General features: G+C 46.8%; 1 protein-coding gene across 5 annotated transcripts in view; it reads left to right on the top strand.

Annotated features, from left to right (window-relative positions):
- The window catches only part of CAMK1D (calcium/calmodulin dependent protein kinase ID), a 406,117-nt gene that overhangs the window by 377,773 nt on the left and 11,263 nt on the right, over window positions 1–17,081 (top strand). For all 5 annotated transcript variants that reach the window (XM_081298639.1, XM_081298641.1, XM_081298642.1 and 2 more), the window contains 2 exons: window positions 10,328–10,440; window positions 12,199–12,277. In XM_081298639.1, coding sequence (XP_081154765.1) covers window positions 10,328–10,440; window positions 12,199–12,277 — 192 coding nt within the window. The remainder of the gene's footprint in view (window positions 1–10,327; window positions 10,441–12,198; window positions 12,278–17,081) is intronic.

The raw sequence follows: 17,081 nt of genomic DNA, 5'->3' as shown, positions 1-17,081 counted from the left end.
GTGTCTCCTTTCCTTTACATCCCAGGCTGAGGGAGCCATGTGTGCTAGTCAGCTTTCTGCCACTATAACGAAATACCCGAGATAATCAACCTACAAAGAGCAAAGGTTTATTTTGGCTAACAGTTTTAGAGAGTCTCAAAATTGGGTGCAGCCATTGCTTTGGGCCTCTGGTGCTTGATAGCAATGGTGAGGTGCATGTAATGAAACAAAGTGCTCACCTCATGATCGGGAAACAAAAGGAAGAAGAGATTGGGATTCCACAGTCCCTCTCAAGGATGCACCCCACCCAGTGACATAAATACCTCCCACTGGGCCCCACTACCTCCCAACAGTGCCACCATGAGGTCCACGCCTTTAACATACAGACACTGGGGAACGTTCACCCAAACGCCAGCACCACGCCACTCTGCAGTGCTGAGAGCCAAGCTGGAATCCGTCCCCAGAGAGCAGCACAACCTTTTCCTTGAAAAATGGGTTCACTGTCCTTCAGAACCTCTCCTCCCAAGTAGTCTAAAGCAGAGAATTCGGGATTGCCATTCGTTGTCAGTATGGACTGTTGCATTACTATGATTTTATGTGAAAGATTTAAAAAAATAAGTTTCAGCATTTCAGAAGCACATTTCACAGGTACTTAGAAATCTGGCTTACGTGTATCTTTATTTCCCAGCTCCCCTGCCAGGGAACAAGACCTATTAGAACTCCAGCCTCATCCATCCAATCCTCTAAGACCCTGTGAGGAGGGGGCTGCTTCTTCTGTAGGTCCGGACAGTTACAGAGCACTGAATGCCAGCAGTTTGACAGGCTCCTATTGGAATTTGGTTCAATACAGGCACAGGCTCATTTTTCCTCTCCCTCTCTCCCACAGACAGGACCATAATGGTCCTAGCCATTTCCCTCCCATCTGTCTTTCAGGAAGGCAGACTAGGTAGAACATTAGGCATTGATTTTATAACTGCAGGCCCTCTGAGCTGTTCTTTGGCAGGTCACATGGACTTGTTTTCTGCTCTGTTTACAAATGTATCATAAACAAAAATCATGACCCTGGCTTCAGAGTCAGGCTGGGAAAGAGAACATGATTGATATGCCCCCTATCTTTGTAGCGACATGTCTGGCTGGATAGCTAGAGGTTAATATGGCTTGGCTCAGGAGATTCACAATTGAGAAAAATAATTCTGTTCTACCTGTTAGGTAGGAACAAGTTGTCTAAACTCCCATGCATTTATTGCCTCAACTGAGGATTTAGGAAAACTTACCTCTCAGCTGTGAATTAAATGAGACAATATACCTATGCTGACTAGCTCTGTGCCTGGCACACGGCAAATGCTCAATAGATGGTGGCTATTGTGATTAACCTCTGTGGGACCACAATTAGATTCTTTACTGTAGAAGACGTTCCATTTGTCCCATTAGGTAAGGCTGGACTATAGAATTGGAGGGGCAGGACTCAAGTCTGTTTTATCCACTGCTATATGATTATTAGCATTTGGCCCCTGTCAATGCTCTATAAATATCAGTAGAAGAGAAGCAAAGCAGGCTTTGTTTTTCTAGGCCACAGCTCTGAGCAGATGCCCTGCCATGTCCCTGAGACCATCCCTTCATCTCTCTTTCCCAGTGACCTAAATGAGGGGTTGGGTCAGGTGATGACTTCTGAACCTCAGAATAGAACTCCCATGACTTTGACAACCCCCTACCCCACTGCTGGGCAAAGTTTTTGTTTGTTTGTTTTGTTTTGTTTTGTTTTTTGGCACTGGGGACTTAACCCAAGGAAGCTTTACTGCTAAGCTACATCCCCAACCCTTTTCTATTTTTTTAATTTGAGACAGAGTTTCACTGAATTGCTGAGGGCCTTGCTAAAGTGCTGAGGCTGGCCTCCAACTTGCCATCCTCCTGTCTCAGCCTCTCAAGTCACTGGGATTACAGGTCTGTGCCACCACACCTGGTGGCAGAGTACTTCTTCAAACAGCTACTGGCTTGAAGTCTTGGACTGGGAGCAGGGCCTGTCAGCTCTGAGTGGTCATCAGATAGGCAACTGCTGGTAGGAAAAGCTGCAGAGAGGAACACTGCCACATGGAGGAAGGTGTCCAGGATTGGACAATGGAAGGTCAGGGAGTATTTGTTGAAGACTTTTGGGGCTCAGTTCAGTCTGCTTAAAGGATAGCATGTATGGCAGATGCCATTGACCACTGGGAAACTTCACTGAAAAGTAACTGAAAAATTATTGTACGTGGGAAAATAGAATATATATCCATTCTGGAGAGTTTTGTCCTAATTTTTGTTGCTGTTGTTGTTGATCCTGGGGACTGAACCCAGGGCCTCATGCATGCTAGGCAGTTTCTCTACCACTGAGCTGCTTCTCCAGTCCAGCCCAATCTTGCTTAAATGTGCTGTTGCAGACACACATGGGTGTAGACACATGTACACTCACACACAGCACACACGTTTCATGTCACGCATTTCCCACTTATCAAAGAACAGTCGATAAACAAATATCCATTAAATCATTTCAAAGATAGAACAGAAATTTTGTGTGCACCACAGCCTCTGTCTCTCAGGAACTCATAGTCAAACTGGGAAGATAAACATCGTAACTACAATAATAAGACATCATCTTTGTAAATTCCTCGAAAGGACCCAGGAAAGAGCTGGGAGTTGAGCTGGATGGTGAGGAATGGCAAATGTTTGGAGAGGGGCCAATCAGGGTGGGAATGGCAATCATCCGCCTTGCTTTTACTGAGCATATACTTTGTACTGGGCTAGATACTAGAATTACAAAAATGAATGCAATGTTATTGTCACCTTTGGAAAGCTAGAGACTAACAGGAGACAGTGGGACATGGATAGAAACCAGCACCCATGCCATAAGGCATTGCCTGGGAAGCTGGAAGAGAGAGGAGAGGAAATGGATCCCTGCCATGGGACCTTCTTGGGGTCAGGAAAGACGTCACAAACAAGGGTCCCACACTGAAGCTCGGCAAGTGAAAGAGTCCATCCTGTGGACTGGAGAAGGCAGCATCTCTCACACAGAGGACAAGGTATGGAAAGGAATATTCTAAATGGAGCAGAAATGCTGTAGCTTCCCCTGACCCGCTCTAAATGAACCTTTCCTGACTATTTTTTATATTTCCTGTTTGTTTTGCAGTGGGGTAAGCTGTTCTTACCCAGCCATCTAGTCCATTCCAGGCTTCTGGGGAATCTGAGCTTTGGTAGCCCAAAGAAATGCTGTGTACGTAAGACAGTGGGGTCTGGTGGGGACTGTGTAAGGTGGTTAGAGTGGCTCCTGTCTGTGGTCACTCCAAGTCACATAAATCTTAAATCACTGCTGGCTAAGCAGGCACATTTGTGAGCTAGATTAGGTCTGTGACCCCTGGTCACGTCTGTGGAATTCCACTGAGTGAGCCAATCCGCGCTCTCAGCTCTAGTGCAAATGCTAGGCCAGGCTCTGTCCCTGGCTTATGGCCTTCATTCGCAGCTGCCTGCTGGCTGCCTTAGCCAGGATCCCTCACACACACCTGGTCCTGCTCACTGAGGCCTGAATGGAATTGCCATCTTGTGCTCCATGGGTGGTTGGCACTCCTGGTTGCAATGAATAGATTCTCCTCAGTCGCCACAGGAAATGGGATTTGCTACATGGTTTTATGTGGAATGAACTGGAAGCCCCAGTACCCGCAGCCCTGCACGGCTGCTCTCACAATGTCACCTCTGAGACAAGGCCTTTGCCTCCTGCCATCGGCTTTTCTGTCCTCCAAGCCCTCACTCGGCCTTCAGTCCAAACCTAGGCGAGCTCCAGGGACATTACTGGGCTAACCGGCCTGATGTCAGGTGGCCTTGTGCTGCCCTGTGTTATCTCAGCCCCCCCCCCCCCACACACACACACACACTCACCAGGAACAGCCTGGAGCCTATTCCCGAGTGCAGCAGTTTCCATGGAAGGGGAGGTTGAGATTGCCAGGCACTGCTGTCCACATAGTCAGGCCACTTGGACTGACTCTGTCCTGTGCTCCTCCTTGCATGGATGGCAGCTCCTGTCATCCATACTGGAGACTCTGTCTCTGAGCTGCTTTTGGTACCTGTATTCCTCTAATCCAGCCACCACCCCCTGGCCTTCCTGTCTCCGCTTTACCAGTGGTGCAGCTGCTAACTTTTTCTGCCTCAAGCCCACCCCTCCCACTGCAAAACCAGGGACCCAACTGCTGTTCTGTCTACACCCATCAGGGGCTCCTGCAGGACAGAGTACCCCCCTTAGTGTAGGACACATGGCCCTCAGCAGCCCCCACTGCCTGATCCATCAGCCCACTTGTATTTTTGCAGTAGTAGCAACAGCTGCAGAAACTTCTCTTTGGTTCTTGACTAAACTGTGTTCCTTTGGGCCTTGGTGCCCTTATCACTGGTCGGCCCTTCCTGCCTGAGGCCCTGCTCTTTCTTCTATAAAGCTCCTGCTCATTCTCTGAGATAAGACCTAGAAACCTACCTCTTCTTTTCCCCACAAAATAACTTGGGCTAGATGCCCATGTTGTACATGCCCATGATAGCCTCTGCATAGCTCTGCGTTTGTTACTCCTATGTCATGGCCATCTGCTCAGGTCTCTCTCTCCCACTGGACTGAGCTCTTAATGGCAGGAAGGGATTCTTATCATTATGTCTCCGGTATCAGATCCAGTGCCTGGTATATATAGTAGGTGCAAAATAAATATTAGGTAAATGTATGCTAAGTATACCTTAGGAAATATATGAGTCCAATTTCTGCTGCTAATTTAGACTGGGTAATTTGTAAATAATAATAATAATAATAATAAGTTTATTTAGTTCATGGTTCTGGTCCAAGAGCATGGTGCTGGCTCTGGAGAGGCCTTCATGCTGCATCATCCCATGGTGGAAGACAGAAGGCAGAGGGCAAGAGAAGGCAAGGGCAAGTTTACAAAACAGAGAAGGAGGAAGGGAGCCAAACTTATCCTTATATTAGGAACCCTGTTCCAAGATAACAGCAGTATTCAACTCATGAGAGCAGAGGCCTTGTGACCTAATCAATCACCTCTTCAAGGGTGATTAGAACTGTCACAGGGGTGATAAAACTCCACATGAGTTTTGAAGGCAACATTCAAACCATGACAGGCACTAAGTAGAATGTATATGTTAGCTAAGACTTGAAGTAGTATAAGATTTATGTGTAAATACTTTTTTAAAGTCACTGCCTGATCAGAGCCATCCTAACAGGTGTGAGGTGGTTTGCATTATGATTTTCATTTGCAGTTCCCTGATGATCAGTGATACTGAGCATTTTGTCATATACTTGTAGACCATTTATATGCATTTGGAGGAAATCAAGAAAACAGAAGACAGTGAGTATTGGTGAGGATGCAGTGGGACAGCCACTAAAGAAAACACTCTGGAGGTGCCTCAAAAAGTTTAAAATAGTATCACCCATCCAATCTAGAAATATTCCAAAAGAATTGAAATCAGAATCACAAACAGCCATTATACCCTCATGTTCATAACATTATTCACTATGGCCAGAGGGTGGATACAACCCTAATGTTCATCAGCAGATGAGTGGATAAATAAAAGATAGTATATACGTACTATGAAATACTGTCCAGCCTCCAAAAGGAAGAAAATTCCACAATGCGTTGCAACATGACCTTGAGGGCCTTACTAAGGCTAAGTGAAATAAAGGAGCCATAGAAAAGCAAATACACATGATTCTGCTTACACGAGGTGTCTAACAATCAAACTTGTAGAATCAAAGAGTGATTGCCAGGGCCAGGGGAGAGGGAAAGGTGAGGTTACTAACCAAGGGCACCATTTCTATTAAGCAAGATGTATAAGCTCTAGGGATCTGCCTACAATATCGTGCCAAGGTCAGCAATAATGTATAAATATGCATTAAGAGGGCCGATCTCATCTAAAGCGTTCTTACCATGGAAAAGTAAAATATAATAAAATTAATTTTATAATTCAAGTCACTGCCTTTTCTCACTGTCTCTTCTGTTACCATCTTCTTCCTGTCCTTTCAGTGTCTGTCTCTGATATCAAAAGCTGTTAGGAAAACAAGGACCTTAAGCCCATAATTCAAGAGGGGCAAGAGATGGGCAAGAACCCAAGGCTGAGGTGAATGATAGAGATGAAGGTACATAAAGGGACAGAGAGGTGGCCTATTTGCACATCCTTTCAGCACATGTCCATTTTTTTGCAGGGAGGCAGAACCGTGGCCAAAGACAAGCCAGCAGAAGAACATAAGTTAATGTAGGATAATGACCATAGTAAACTCACTGGGCCTCTCCACGGGAGCTTTTATGCTATTATAGCATTTCAGTTTCCAAGAAAAACAGTTCATTGCCGAATCAGCCACAGTGGGCCATTGCTGATGTTCACATTCATTTAGGTTAAAAGCCTTTTCCATGGAAAAACTTCTTCTGTATGGAATAGGTCCATGTCCGGGAGTGCCATTTTGGGGAATCCAAACCACACTGCATCCTCTCCACAGAGGCAGGCCAGTCTGCCCTCAAAGGCGGGCCTGCACACTGGGTTCTTCTGGAATGTCTGTGAATGACATGGAATGTTAGTGTTTCCACTACCTCCAGTAGGGGGAACATGTAGTGAGGAGTCAGGTTAGGAGAGAACATTGAGATCCCCCTGAGCTGGGGCAGTGGAGTCCTGCTGCACCCCAGGTCTTCGTCTCTGCTTCAGAGCCCAGCCTCTGGGGCTCAGCAGCCAGGGAGGGAGCCTCTTTTCCAAGTATGTGTCCAGGCATCTAAACATTTGTCCAGCATCAGCTTCAGGCAGGCGCTGGCCTAGGCACTGAGAATTTGTATACTAAGGTAAGGCATGGTCTTGCCTTAGGAGTTCATGGACAGGTCAAGCCATGAACAGTGTGGGAAGTAGCACCACAGAGCTCTGTGCACTACAGTGAGAGCACATTGTGACACACCTGCTCCACCTGCAGAGAGAGGTCAGGCCTTCCTCATAACACACCAGCTAGTCTTCCAAGGTATGCCAGAGTTAGGCGAAGCCAGGGACAGAACAGCCCAGGTAACATGCACAGCTTTTACCCCGATCCAGAACCAAGAAATGTCTAGTGTACAAGGAGCTAGCTCTAAGCACCTTAGCAAACAGGCCCCCAAAAGTAGCATCCTATTATCACAGGGTCCTCCTTGCAGATGAAGGAGTTGGGGCAGGAGCAAAGCAAATGACCCACATAGAAAATTCAAAGTCAAGACTGGAGCAGAAGCTTCCCTTCTCAAGTCAGCTTCCCTTCAATGAATCGACATAGGAATTAAGAACATAAATCTTGAGTAGATGTCATGGGCTTGAGCCCTGGCTTTGCTAAATTGCTAGTCCCTTGGCCATTGAAATGAGAATGGTACCAGGACTGTACAGAAAGGTGTGGTGTGAGGGGATCAAATCCGCTAGGCCCCAAGGAAGGATGGGAGGGAAGGATTTGTTATCAGGATCCAAGATAGGATCCAGTTGAGTCTGCTCCCAGGAGAGGAACAGCCTTCTGTCCAAAGGTGAACCCGCCTGAGAGCCAGGACAGAGGGGGCTTGTCATTGATCTTCTCCCTTCTTCTCCATCTCTGCTGTGGTCCCCATGGACTGGTCCCCTCCAATGAGAGAGAGTGCTGCCCTTGTTCACCTGTCCATACAGACTGCCTCCAGGGCACAGGGCAGGTGGCTCTAAAGGGGCCGATGGAGATGTCTGGGACATTTAGCTCCTGGGGAGAGGTGGGTGTAAAATAGTGCAGTATTGATCTTGGTGGAGTTCTCAATCCACCAAAAGGAATCAACTGAGACTACTAGAACTAGCAGTCTGTTTGCACACACTTGCCACAGGTTGCAACAGGAAATCTGGAAGGTATGAGAGTACTTCCTGGATGATAGTTCCATGGCTGCAATGGGGACCAAGAGAGGGTCCTGTGAGGGTGGGTCCCTTTCTGAGGCACAGCCATCATTGGGCTACTCTGAACCATAAACTTTTTGGCCTGGAAAACTGATAATGGCTTTATCACCTTTAAATCATATATCAAGGATTATTTAAAAGATTTGATATGAAAAGGTAAATCACACTTCAGTAACACCAGTACAGAACAGAGGATTAGAAGGCTGAGGCAGAAGGGTCACAAGTTTGAGCCCAGCCTCAGCAATTTAGCAAGGCTCTAAGTAGCTTTGTGGGACCCTGTGTCAAAATAAAAATAAAAAGGGCTGGAGATGTGGCTTAGTCGTTACAAGTGCTAATAGCATCCCCTTGACCGCTCCAGATCCCCTTTCCATATATGAACAGAAGAGGGCGCTCTTTTGGGTTTCCTCCACACAAACTACTAATAATTTTGTTTTAAAATCTTCTTTAATTTTAACTCACTTAGGCTCCAAGCTAGATACATTTCATTTTACCCTGTCCTCAGTACACCCGTGTGAACACAGTATTCTATGCCAATAAAAGAAAAAAGAAAAAAAAAGAGCTAAAATGAAAAGAAATTGGCACCAGAAGAATAAATCTTTCTTGGGATTTTTTTTTTTTAAAGATTTTTTTTCCTTGAAAAGAAAGCCAAACCATAAAGTAAAACATACTCGGTTTTTAATAAACAAAAACCTCAAATATCTGAAATTTAGTTTTTTTCCAAGAAAAACTAACAATTTGCTCTGTCTGCTTTTCCTAATATGCACATTTCACTTAGCCCAAATCCTCATTATGGGAAAAATTTACATATCCATCTCCAGGCGGCCTGGGGTTTCCTTGTGCATGAAGTATGTGCCTGGTGGTTTCCGAAGTGCTGGCTGTTGTTCATTTCGCCAAAAGCAGCAAATCTTGAAAAATGAAATTTTCCAAGCACTCAGCCTCTGAAATGGCCTAGTGGGGATAAATGATTTTGAATCTTATCGGCCTGCAGAATGTTTCTCAGCCTTGAAAAATGCCACTACTCATGCCCTCTGCAGTGGCTGGTGCCAGGCGCCTCTTCTGGTGGGAGCAGCTGAAGACAGGTAGTCCCGGGCCATGGTCTCACCTCAATACATTTCTCATGTGCTGACAGCTTGATCCCCACAGACCTGCAGTCTTTTGGTTCCCACTAATTTGTTCTCATTAAACTGGTCTCTAGGTTGTGGCTGTGTTTAGAACAACCTAGAGCTATGCGTGGAATTCCAGGGCTTAGCACAGGGACAGCAAGGTGGCTGCCACCTTCTATCCCAGAAGCCAGATATGTTCTGTCCAGCTTTGCACCTGGCCTTCCAGGACCGGGCCCCACCATCCCCTCCTCCCTCCCTCCTACCCTTTCTAGGTCTTTATCTGTTTTAGCCAATCGAACAAACTGGGAAAAGAGCCGCAGTAGCTTAAACCAAAAAAGAATTAGGAATTTTCTAGTCTGGTAGCCTCCATTTTTCAGATAGGGAAATTTTGTACCCAGAAATGAATCTGTGGCCTTCCGGAGGTAAAGGGACTGAGAACAGGGCTGGAAGGAGAAACCATGCTTTTGAAAAATTAAACTATTTTTTTTTTTATACTGGGGATAGAACATAGGACTTAGGACCTCATGTATGCTAAGCATGTGCTCTCCCAGTGAGCTTCCTCGAGCCCCGGAAGGCACAATTTTGCGTCAAAATTATATTTGGTATATTTAAATCAAAATTTCTGTTCCTGCTATTTTGTTCGATGATCCTTGGTCCGTCTGGATCTATAAGTTGCTTGCACCAACATCCTAACCGAACCTTCTAAAAGCCAACTTTGAAATGGTACTGTGGCTGATACTGCAGCATCACAAACATGTCACCTCTTGTTGACACTTATTGCATGTTTATGGGCAAAACTATAACCTTCCCCATACCCAATGTGGGCATGGTAGGGCAAACCTGGTGGGTTAGGGCAACTGAGGGCAACCTGGTACTCAGAGTGGCAAAATTTCCTTTTCTTCCTATGACAATTTCTTAAATGAAATGAACCTAGAGGGGCCCAAGATTGTATAATAAACCTAAAATATTTCCTTTATTCTTTCCACCAACTCATCATCTATTAGGGACCACATAAGATGAATAACACTGGGGCTTCTAGGGTGTCTGGGTCTCTGGTTAATATTCCGTAGAGTTAATGTGAGTTTAAATATATGTATTTACCTCTGATGATCACCGGGGTTAATCCTCTCTGCTACTTACTGAATTATGACTTTACTTGGGGGCCACCTGTGCCCATAGAACACGTGGCTCCTTTGCTCGGATGGTCCTCACAGCGTGCACAGCGCAGGTGACCTCGACAGGATAGGTCACATCTCTTCCTTCCAGGGGAAGTGCAGAGGCGGCACAGCAGAGGCACAGACCCTCAGACCCTACCCTGTCTTGTTTTCCAGGCTCTGTGGCTACCCTCCTTTTTATGACGAAAACGACTCCAAGCTCTTTGAACAGATCCTCAAGGCAGAATATGAGTTCGACTCTCCCTACTGGGATGACATCTCCGACTCTGGTAGGTCTGCCCTGCGCAGCTGCTTCCTGGGACACTTCAACCAGAATGGTCCCAGGGCTCTTGTCTGGGTCCGTTGGGGGCTGCTGGATCAAAAACTACCCACAGCCTGGGTGGATTAAACCACAGACACTTACAGTTCGGGGGGCTGAAGTCCAGGATCAAGTTGCTGGCACATCCCGTGTCGGCGAGGGCTGCTTCCCAGTTCATAGACCATCTTCTTGCTTTGTCCTTATAGAGGACAGGCAAGCAGAGAGCTCTCTGAGGCCTCTCTTACCAGGACACTAATCTCTTTCCTGAGAGCTCAACCCTTATGACCTAATCAGTCCCCCAAGGCCCCACCTCCCAATGCCATCATCTTGGGAATTAGGATTTCAACATGAATTCTGGGGGACATGAACTTTTAGTCCATGACCACTTCCAAGGGAGCTTTATGAGCTATATATTTGGCCTTGACTTGGAGGCTGGCTTGAATGGAAGACAGGCTTGGGACATCTAACCTGAGCCCTGCCAAAGGGCCTGGACTTCCTCATCCTCCACGTCCCCTCCCCATGCCCTGGGAGTGAAACATTATTGTCTGACATTTATCGAGCACCAACTGTGTGTAGAACACTAGTGTGTCCACTCCCTGGGTCCTCAGGATAACCCATCAGGTAGGTATTGCTTTATCCCCATTGGACAGATGGGCAAACTGAAGCCCCAGACGATAAAATAACTGGACCAGAATCACACAGCAAGTAAGCAGCTGAGCTGGATTCAAACCCCAGTCCTCACTCCCACCCCTGCATTTTAGCCGTGGTATCACACAGAAATATCCCCAATAAAGTTCACCATCTTTCCTGAGGGAAAAAGAGCCAAACCAAACCAAAACCTGGGCAGAGTGGCAAAGTGTCTGCAGGCCTCAGTTTCCGCCATCTTCCAGAGGATGAGATGGAACAATGGACAGACTCTGACAAGCTGATCCGGTCGAGAACTTTATTATTTGTTGTTATTTCCACCTAACTGGAAACACCTTGCCTTCCTCCTCAATCTTCTGACACCCAGGTCCACAATATAGATCTACAAGGCCTGCAGAGAAGAGCCCCACGGGCTATATTGTGCTTCTGAGTCCAGGAGGGCACAGCCTCCCCCAGAAGGCCCAGTCTGGTGGGCAGGGTGCTCCCACACCTGCAGCATGACAGGCTTCAGGCTGTCACACCATGTCATCCTTCATTTCTGTGACCCTGCCCTCTTGTTCCCAGTGTCCTGCTTCTGGGTCAAGGTCCTGGCCTGGGTCCCGAGCACTCTCCTTCCCCAGGGAGCACCTCGTTGTATGGCAGCTTCATGTCCACGGTTCCTAATGGGCTGAGTGGGCTGTGGATGGTGGCCCTAGGGACTGGCTTCCCTCCACACCTGGCCTGGGACCTGACGGCCTTGTCCAGCCCATGGGGAGGACCTCCCTGAGGCAGTGGTGAACTGAAGACAGGCGTGTGTTCATCTGGTCAATGCCTCTCCTCTCCGAACCAAAGAGGAGCTAGTGACAAGGGACCTGGAGACAGAAGTCAGGGTCCCAGACTGGCTTTGCTATCTCCTCATTCACCAAGTCACCCTTGGAGTCAAAGCCTGGGTTGGTACCTTTTGTTTCTGAGGTATAGCAGGGTCCATGAAGGGCTGGTCTTGGGTATCCTATGCTACATATGATATTCCTGAATATGTGGGGGCATCCTGTTGTCCTGTGTCACACCACAAAGTAATGCCTTATTGTACCTTCCTTTTGAACAGCAAAAGACTTCATTCGGAATCTGATGGAGAAAGATCCAAATAAAAGATACACGTGTGAGCAGGCAGCTCGGCACCCATGGTGAGAACCCACCCCACCCCACTGTGAAGACCATGTTGTCTGTCGTGTGCTCCCAGGGAAAACTTCCTGCTGGCCCTCATTTAGGAAATCCACCCAAGTGTTCGTTTCATTTCATCCTGGCCAGGGCCCTTCCTCTGCCCAAGCTCGCATTTGAACCCTTTTGTGTCCACTGGACACAATCTTCTGAATGCACTCATGAGAAATCAACAGTGCAAAAGATAGTTGCAGCTCTTCAGTTTACAGAAAGTTGCTGAGGATCATTTTTACTGAAGGTAATCGTCCAGGGAGGTGTTAGGATTGGAGTTCCATTCCTTGAGTTTATTAGTAGTTAAACGGATTGAAGTTGTATGTGTTTTCCTTTTCAGATGGTTTTCCAATTAGGGTTGGTTAGTTTGTTTGTTTCATTCTAGAGAGGCTACTTGATGCTCCATGGAGTTCTGCACATTTTCAGCCGAGCAGTTGGGGCTGCCTTATGTTTGTGCTACTCTAAGTTAGAACCCAGCTTCGCTGTTGACTATCTGTGAACTCGAGTCTATACTTGACTTTTCTGAGCCTCAATTTTCTCATTATTAAATGAGCATAGCATTCCAAAATGTATACATTTGACATAATAAATAATGGAAGTAATACATTTAAAGGATTATTACAATGTCCTGTGCAGAGCAAATGTTAGTTATTTGTAGCTCTTTTTATGAAAGCCCTGTGGGCATCCATTTTGAAACAAATTCTAAGAGTAGTAAAATATTCAATGTGTTAGTCAGCTTTCTTTTACTGTAACAAATATGTGAGGCAGTCAACTTAAAAAGAGGAAAGGTTTGTTTTAGCTTTCAGCACATAGTCAGTAGCCTTGTCTGTGGTGGGGGCAGCACATCACGGTGAGAGCGCATGGTAGAGGAAGACGCTCACCTCATGGTGGCCAGGAAACAAGAGAATGAGAATCTCTTTGAGGGCACAACCCCAATGACCTAAGACCTCCAAAAGGCCCCACCTCTTAAAAGGTGCCACCACCTGACAATAGTGCCACTCTGGGGAACAAGCATTCATCACATGAGTTCTCAGGGACATTTAAGACTCAAACTATAGCACCCACTGTAATGAAACTAGGGGCTCAAGAGTGTCACTCAGTGGTAGAGCACTTTGCCTGGCAGCATGAACCCCTGAGCTCTGTCCCCAGCACTGCAGGAAAAGGAGAAGAGAGGATAATACATGGAGAAAGAGCTGAGTTCAGGAGGGAGTACCCCTAAGGAGCACTGTAGGACACTGCCCTGGTTAGCCCACCATCTTCTGAAGCATCGCCAACAGAGTTCCCTATGCTGTGAGCCTTCCACTGGGGACCTGCAGAAAGGCACTGTCCTGACCGAGTGTCACAGCGCTCTAATTCATAACACCAGCTGCTTATTGAGTCTCCTGTTCTAGGCACTGTGCTGGAACACAGTGTCACTTTCTCTCTTCATAATAACCCTGCAGTTTGGGTTTTATCTTCTTTTCAGAGCTAAGGAAATAGAAAGATAATTTAACCCAAAATGCACAGCTAACTAATGTCAAAGGCAGGATTCCAGCCAGAACTGCCTCACTTCAAGGGAGAAGAGGAAGAAAGGAAGGTGGGGGAGGGGTGTTCTTCAAAGGCAGAGAGTTTCCTCTGTGTGTCTGGATGTTTCTTAACATGTCACCTGAGGGACAGGGGTTGTGGCTCAGTGGTAGAGTGCTTGCTTAGGACATGTGAAGCCCTGGGTTCGATCCTCAGCACCACATATAAATAAATAATAAAGATATCGTGTTCATCTATTTAAAAAAATTAAAATAAAGTCACCAGAGACAGTAGTTGCAAGTATGGGATAATATATATATAATAAAGATTTTCCCATTTCATACACAGTGGGCCTTTAAACTGTGAGACTTTGCAGTTATTGAGGAAGAAAGGGAAATGGTTTGCCTCCTAGCGCCCGTTCACTCAGCCAGCCTCTCTCTCTAGAAGGTGGGAAGATGGCCAGTGCAAACCTGGTCTCTCCTTCCTCACGCTTTTTTTTTTTTTTTTTTTTGGTACCTGGGATTGAACCCAGGAGTGATTAACATCTGAGCCACATCCACAGCCCTTTTTATATTTTATTTAGAGACAGGGTCTCTCTGAGTTGCTCAGGGTCTTACTAAGTTGCTAAGGCTGGCTCTGAACTCATGATCCTCCTGCCTCAGCCTCCCGATTACAGGTATGCTCCACCATGTCCAGTTTACTGAGCATTTTTGAAAATCAAAACAAAAGCTTTCTGATGGGGCTGGGACAGAGGCAGGTGAGCCCAGCCCTGCTCCTGGAGGTTTCCACCTGACCAGCAGAGAGAAGGGAGCTCCAAGCAGGACGAGCAACCTGGGCCACAGAATGGGGACCAAACACTGTGCATCTACTCACGGTGCCAACAGCATCTGGTATTCCGGAGTCCGAGTGGACAGAGGCAACAAGTAGAAAATGAAACTAGAAAGAAGGACTGGAACTAGCAGGTGTCTGGCCTGGCTTTTGGTCTCCTCTATAGGATCCAGATCATAAGTAACAATATACATATCCTGGGGGCTTTTCAAGGGGTTAAATGAGATAATGCATGTGACAAAGAGACCAAATCTGACACCTAATATATGTGACTTACCACTGTTTTATTATCGACCTAAGGAATTTGTACTTTCCCCTTTGGGCCATGGGGCCCAGATGGGTTTTAAGCAGGGAAGTCAGGTTTGATTTTTGAAATCCCCCTTCAACTGCAGGATAAAGGTGGGGTGGTAGATAGGTGTGGAGCAGGGTAGGAAGGTGCAGGCCAGGATGAGGAGGTAGCCTTCCCACGGGAGCATGACAAGGATGGAGGGGACTGTCCACTCCAGTCAGAGCTGGAAAGGCCCCAGGTGTTGGCAGAGCATGGGGAGAGCCCAGGATTATGCCCAAGTTTCCATCTTAAGGCCTGGGAGAGAAGGGCTTAGGTGGAGAGATGAGCTAGGCTTTGCATGTGCTGGGCTGTGGCAGGTGCACTGCTGGAGTGTGGAGCTCAGGAGAGAGGTCAAGCAGGGGTCAAGGCCTCAGAGTTGTCAGCCCTTGTCTCATGGCAAATGTGCCAGCCTGAGGGAGTCTCTTGAATGCCACCCGATTCAGAGGGGTTTTCCCCCAAGGGCTCTTAGTATTTTTATTGTTGATTGACTTCCCAGGAAGTCAGACATGGAAAACAGTAACATCAAATGCATCAGATACAAGCATCATCACCAAAGCCCCCCTCTTGCCTGCATTTATGGTACACTTGTCTCTGTTAGGTAAAATTGGCCAGACAGAGGATTCAGTAGGTCATGCAGATTTGTTGAAATAAGGACGTCAGCAGAGCAGCATTATCAACACCATTCCGGAAGCTGTGACCACAGCACAGCCAACATACCATCATACCAGAGCCTTCATACCATCATTCAGTATTCCACCCTGTTTTTCCTACTTACTCCAAGCCACCCAGGACTAGGCGAGGGCTTGGAGTCACAGATGCCTTCCCATAGCCTCAAAACAGACCAGTCTCTTTGCAGAAGAAGGCTCTTTGCAAAGCCCTCCTTGGAGAAGGCAGATGTTTCCCAGCCCCTCACTGAGGTTCAGGAACCTGGAGGTGATGACTAATGGTCCAAGAGTAGGGAAAGACGAGCGGCAGCATGGGAACCCATCCCCGTTATAAGGCAGCACCCTGCCATCTGATCAGAGATCGTTTATATCCAGGTCGGATTGTTCTGAACACCTGTCTCCAGTTTCATTGACAAGTGAACTAAAATAATGAATGCATAGAAGATTGATTGATGTTAGGGAGTTAAGGCATTGGCTCATATGACTGTGGGGTCAGATAAATGGGTAGGGCAGGCTAGCAGATTGGAAATCCAGGCAAGATCTGATGTTGCAGCTCAACTCTGAAAACAGTCCAGAGGTAGAATTCTCTCTTCCTCTTTTTTTCTTCAAAGCCTTCCATTGATGGGATGAGGCTCACCCATAAAAATAGTTTTTACTCAAAACCTACTGATTGAAATGTTAAACTCATCTAAAAAAATACTTTCACAGCAACATCCAGACTAGCATTTAGCCATATATCTGGGTACCATGTTCTAGCCAAGGTAACACATAAAATTAGCCATCACACTCCTGATTATTGACAGAGACCCCCTCCCCTCCTCAGGGCTCCAGCACTGATTGGCCATAGGAATTGGGAAGCAGCCCAAGAATCCAGCAAAGCACTGTTTGGAATAGCATCAGGCCTACATTGAGCAAGTGGCTAGAGAAACAGAACCAAGGCCACGGAGGGAGAGTAGACCACCTAAAAAACCCAAAGCACCAAGGGCAAGGAGAGGGCATGTGTATGCTCTGGGAGTGCAGGGGCTAGTGAGACAGGCCACAAAAGGTGTGATTTGTAAAGGTCATCTACGCTGGTGATGTAGAGGACAAAGCCAGGGAGCAAGAGACGTGAATGAGATGTTTACCCATAGCTTTCCAAATCGGTATGTGCTTACAGATTTCTACAGGAATTCTTCTGTTTCAGAAACATTTGTCAATTCCTAGACAATCTGGGAGACCACTGACCCCTTCATTTTTAAGACCCCACTCTTCCAGCGCTGTTGATGAATAGGGCTGAAGCTAGGGTGAGCTTCACCCTGAGCGTCAGGGTGGCCACATCGTTAGGGTCACCTTCCTAGCTGACCGTGAGCAGTAGCAACCATTTCATTATGGTGCGCATTTGAGGATGGTGCTGTGTGCTTGTGGCCCAAGGTGACTGTACCCTTGATGACTGCCTGGCAGGAGGCTCTGGGCCAC

This window comes from Spermophilus citellus, assembly GCF_964194105.1.
Source record: "Spermophilus citellus genome assembly, chromosome: 6".
In the NCBI taxonomy this organism is placed as follows: domain Eukaryota; kingdom Metazoa; phylum Chordata; class Mammalia; order Rodentia; family Sciuridae; genus Spermophilus; species Spermophilus citellus.
The sequence above is the reverse complement of the archived record's forward strand: the minus strand, read 5'-3'. Positions and strand labels throughout refer to the sequence as shown.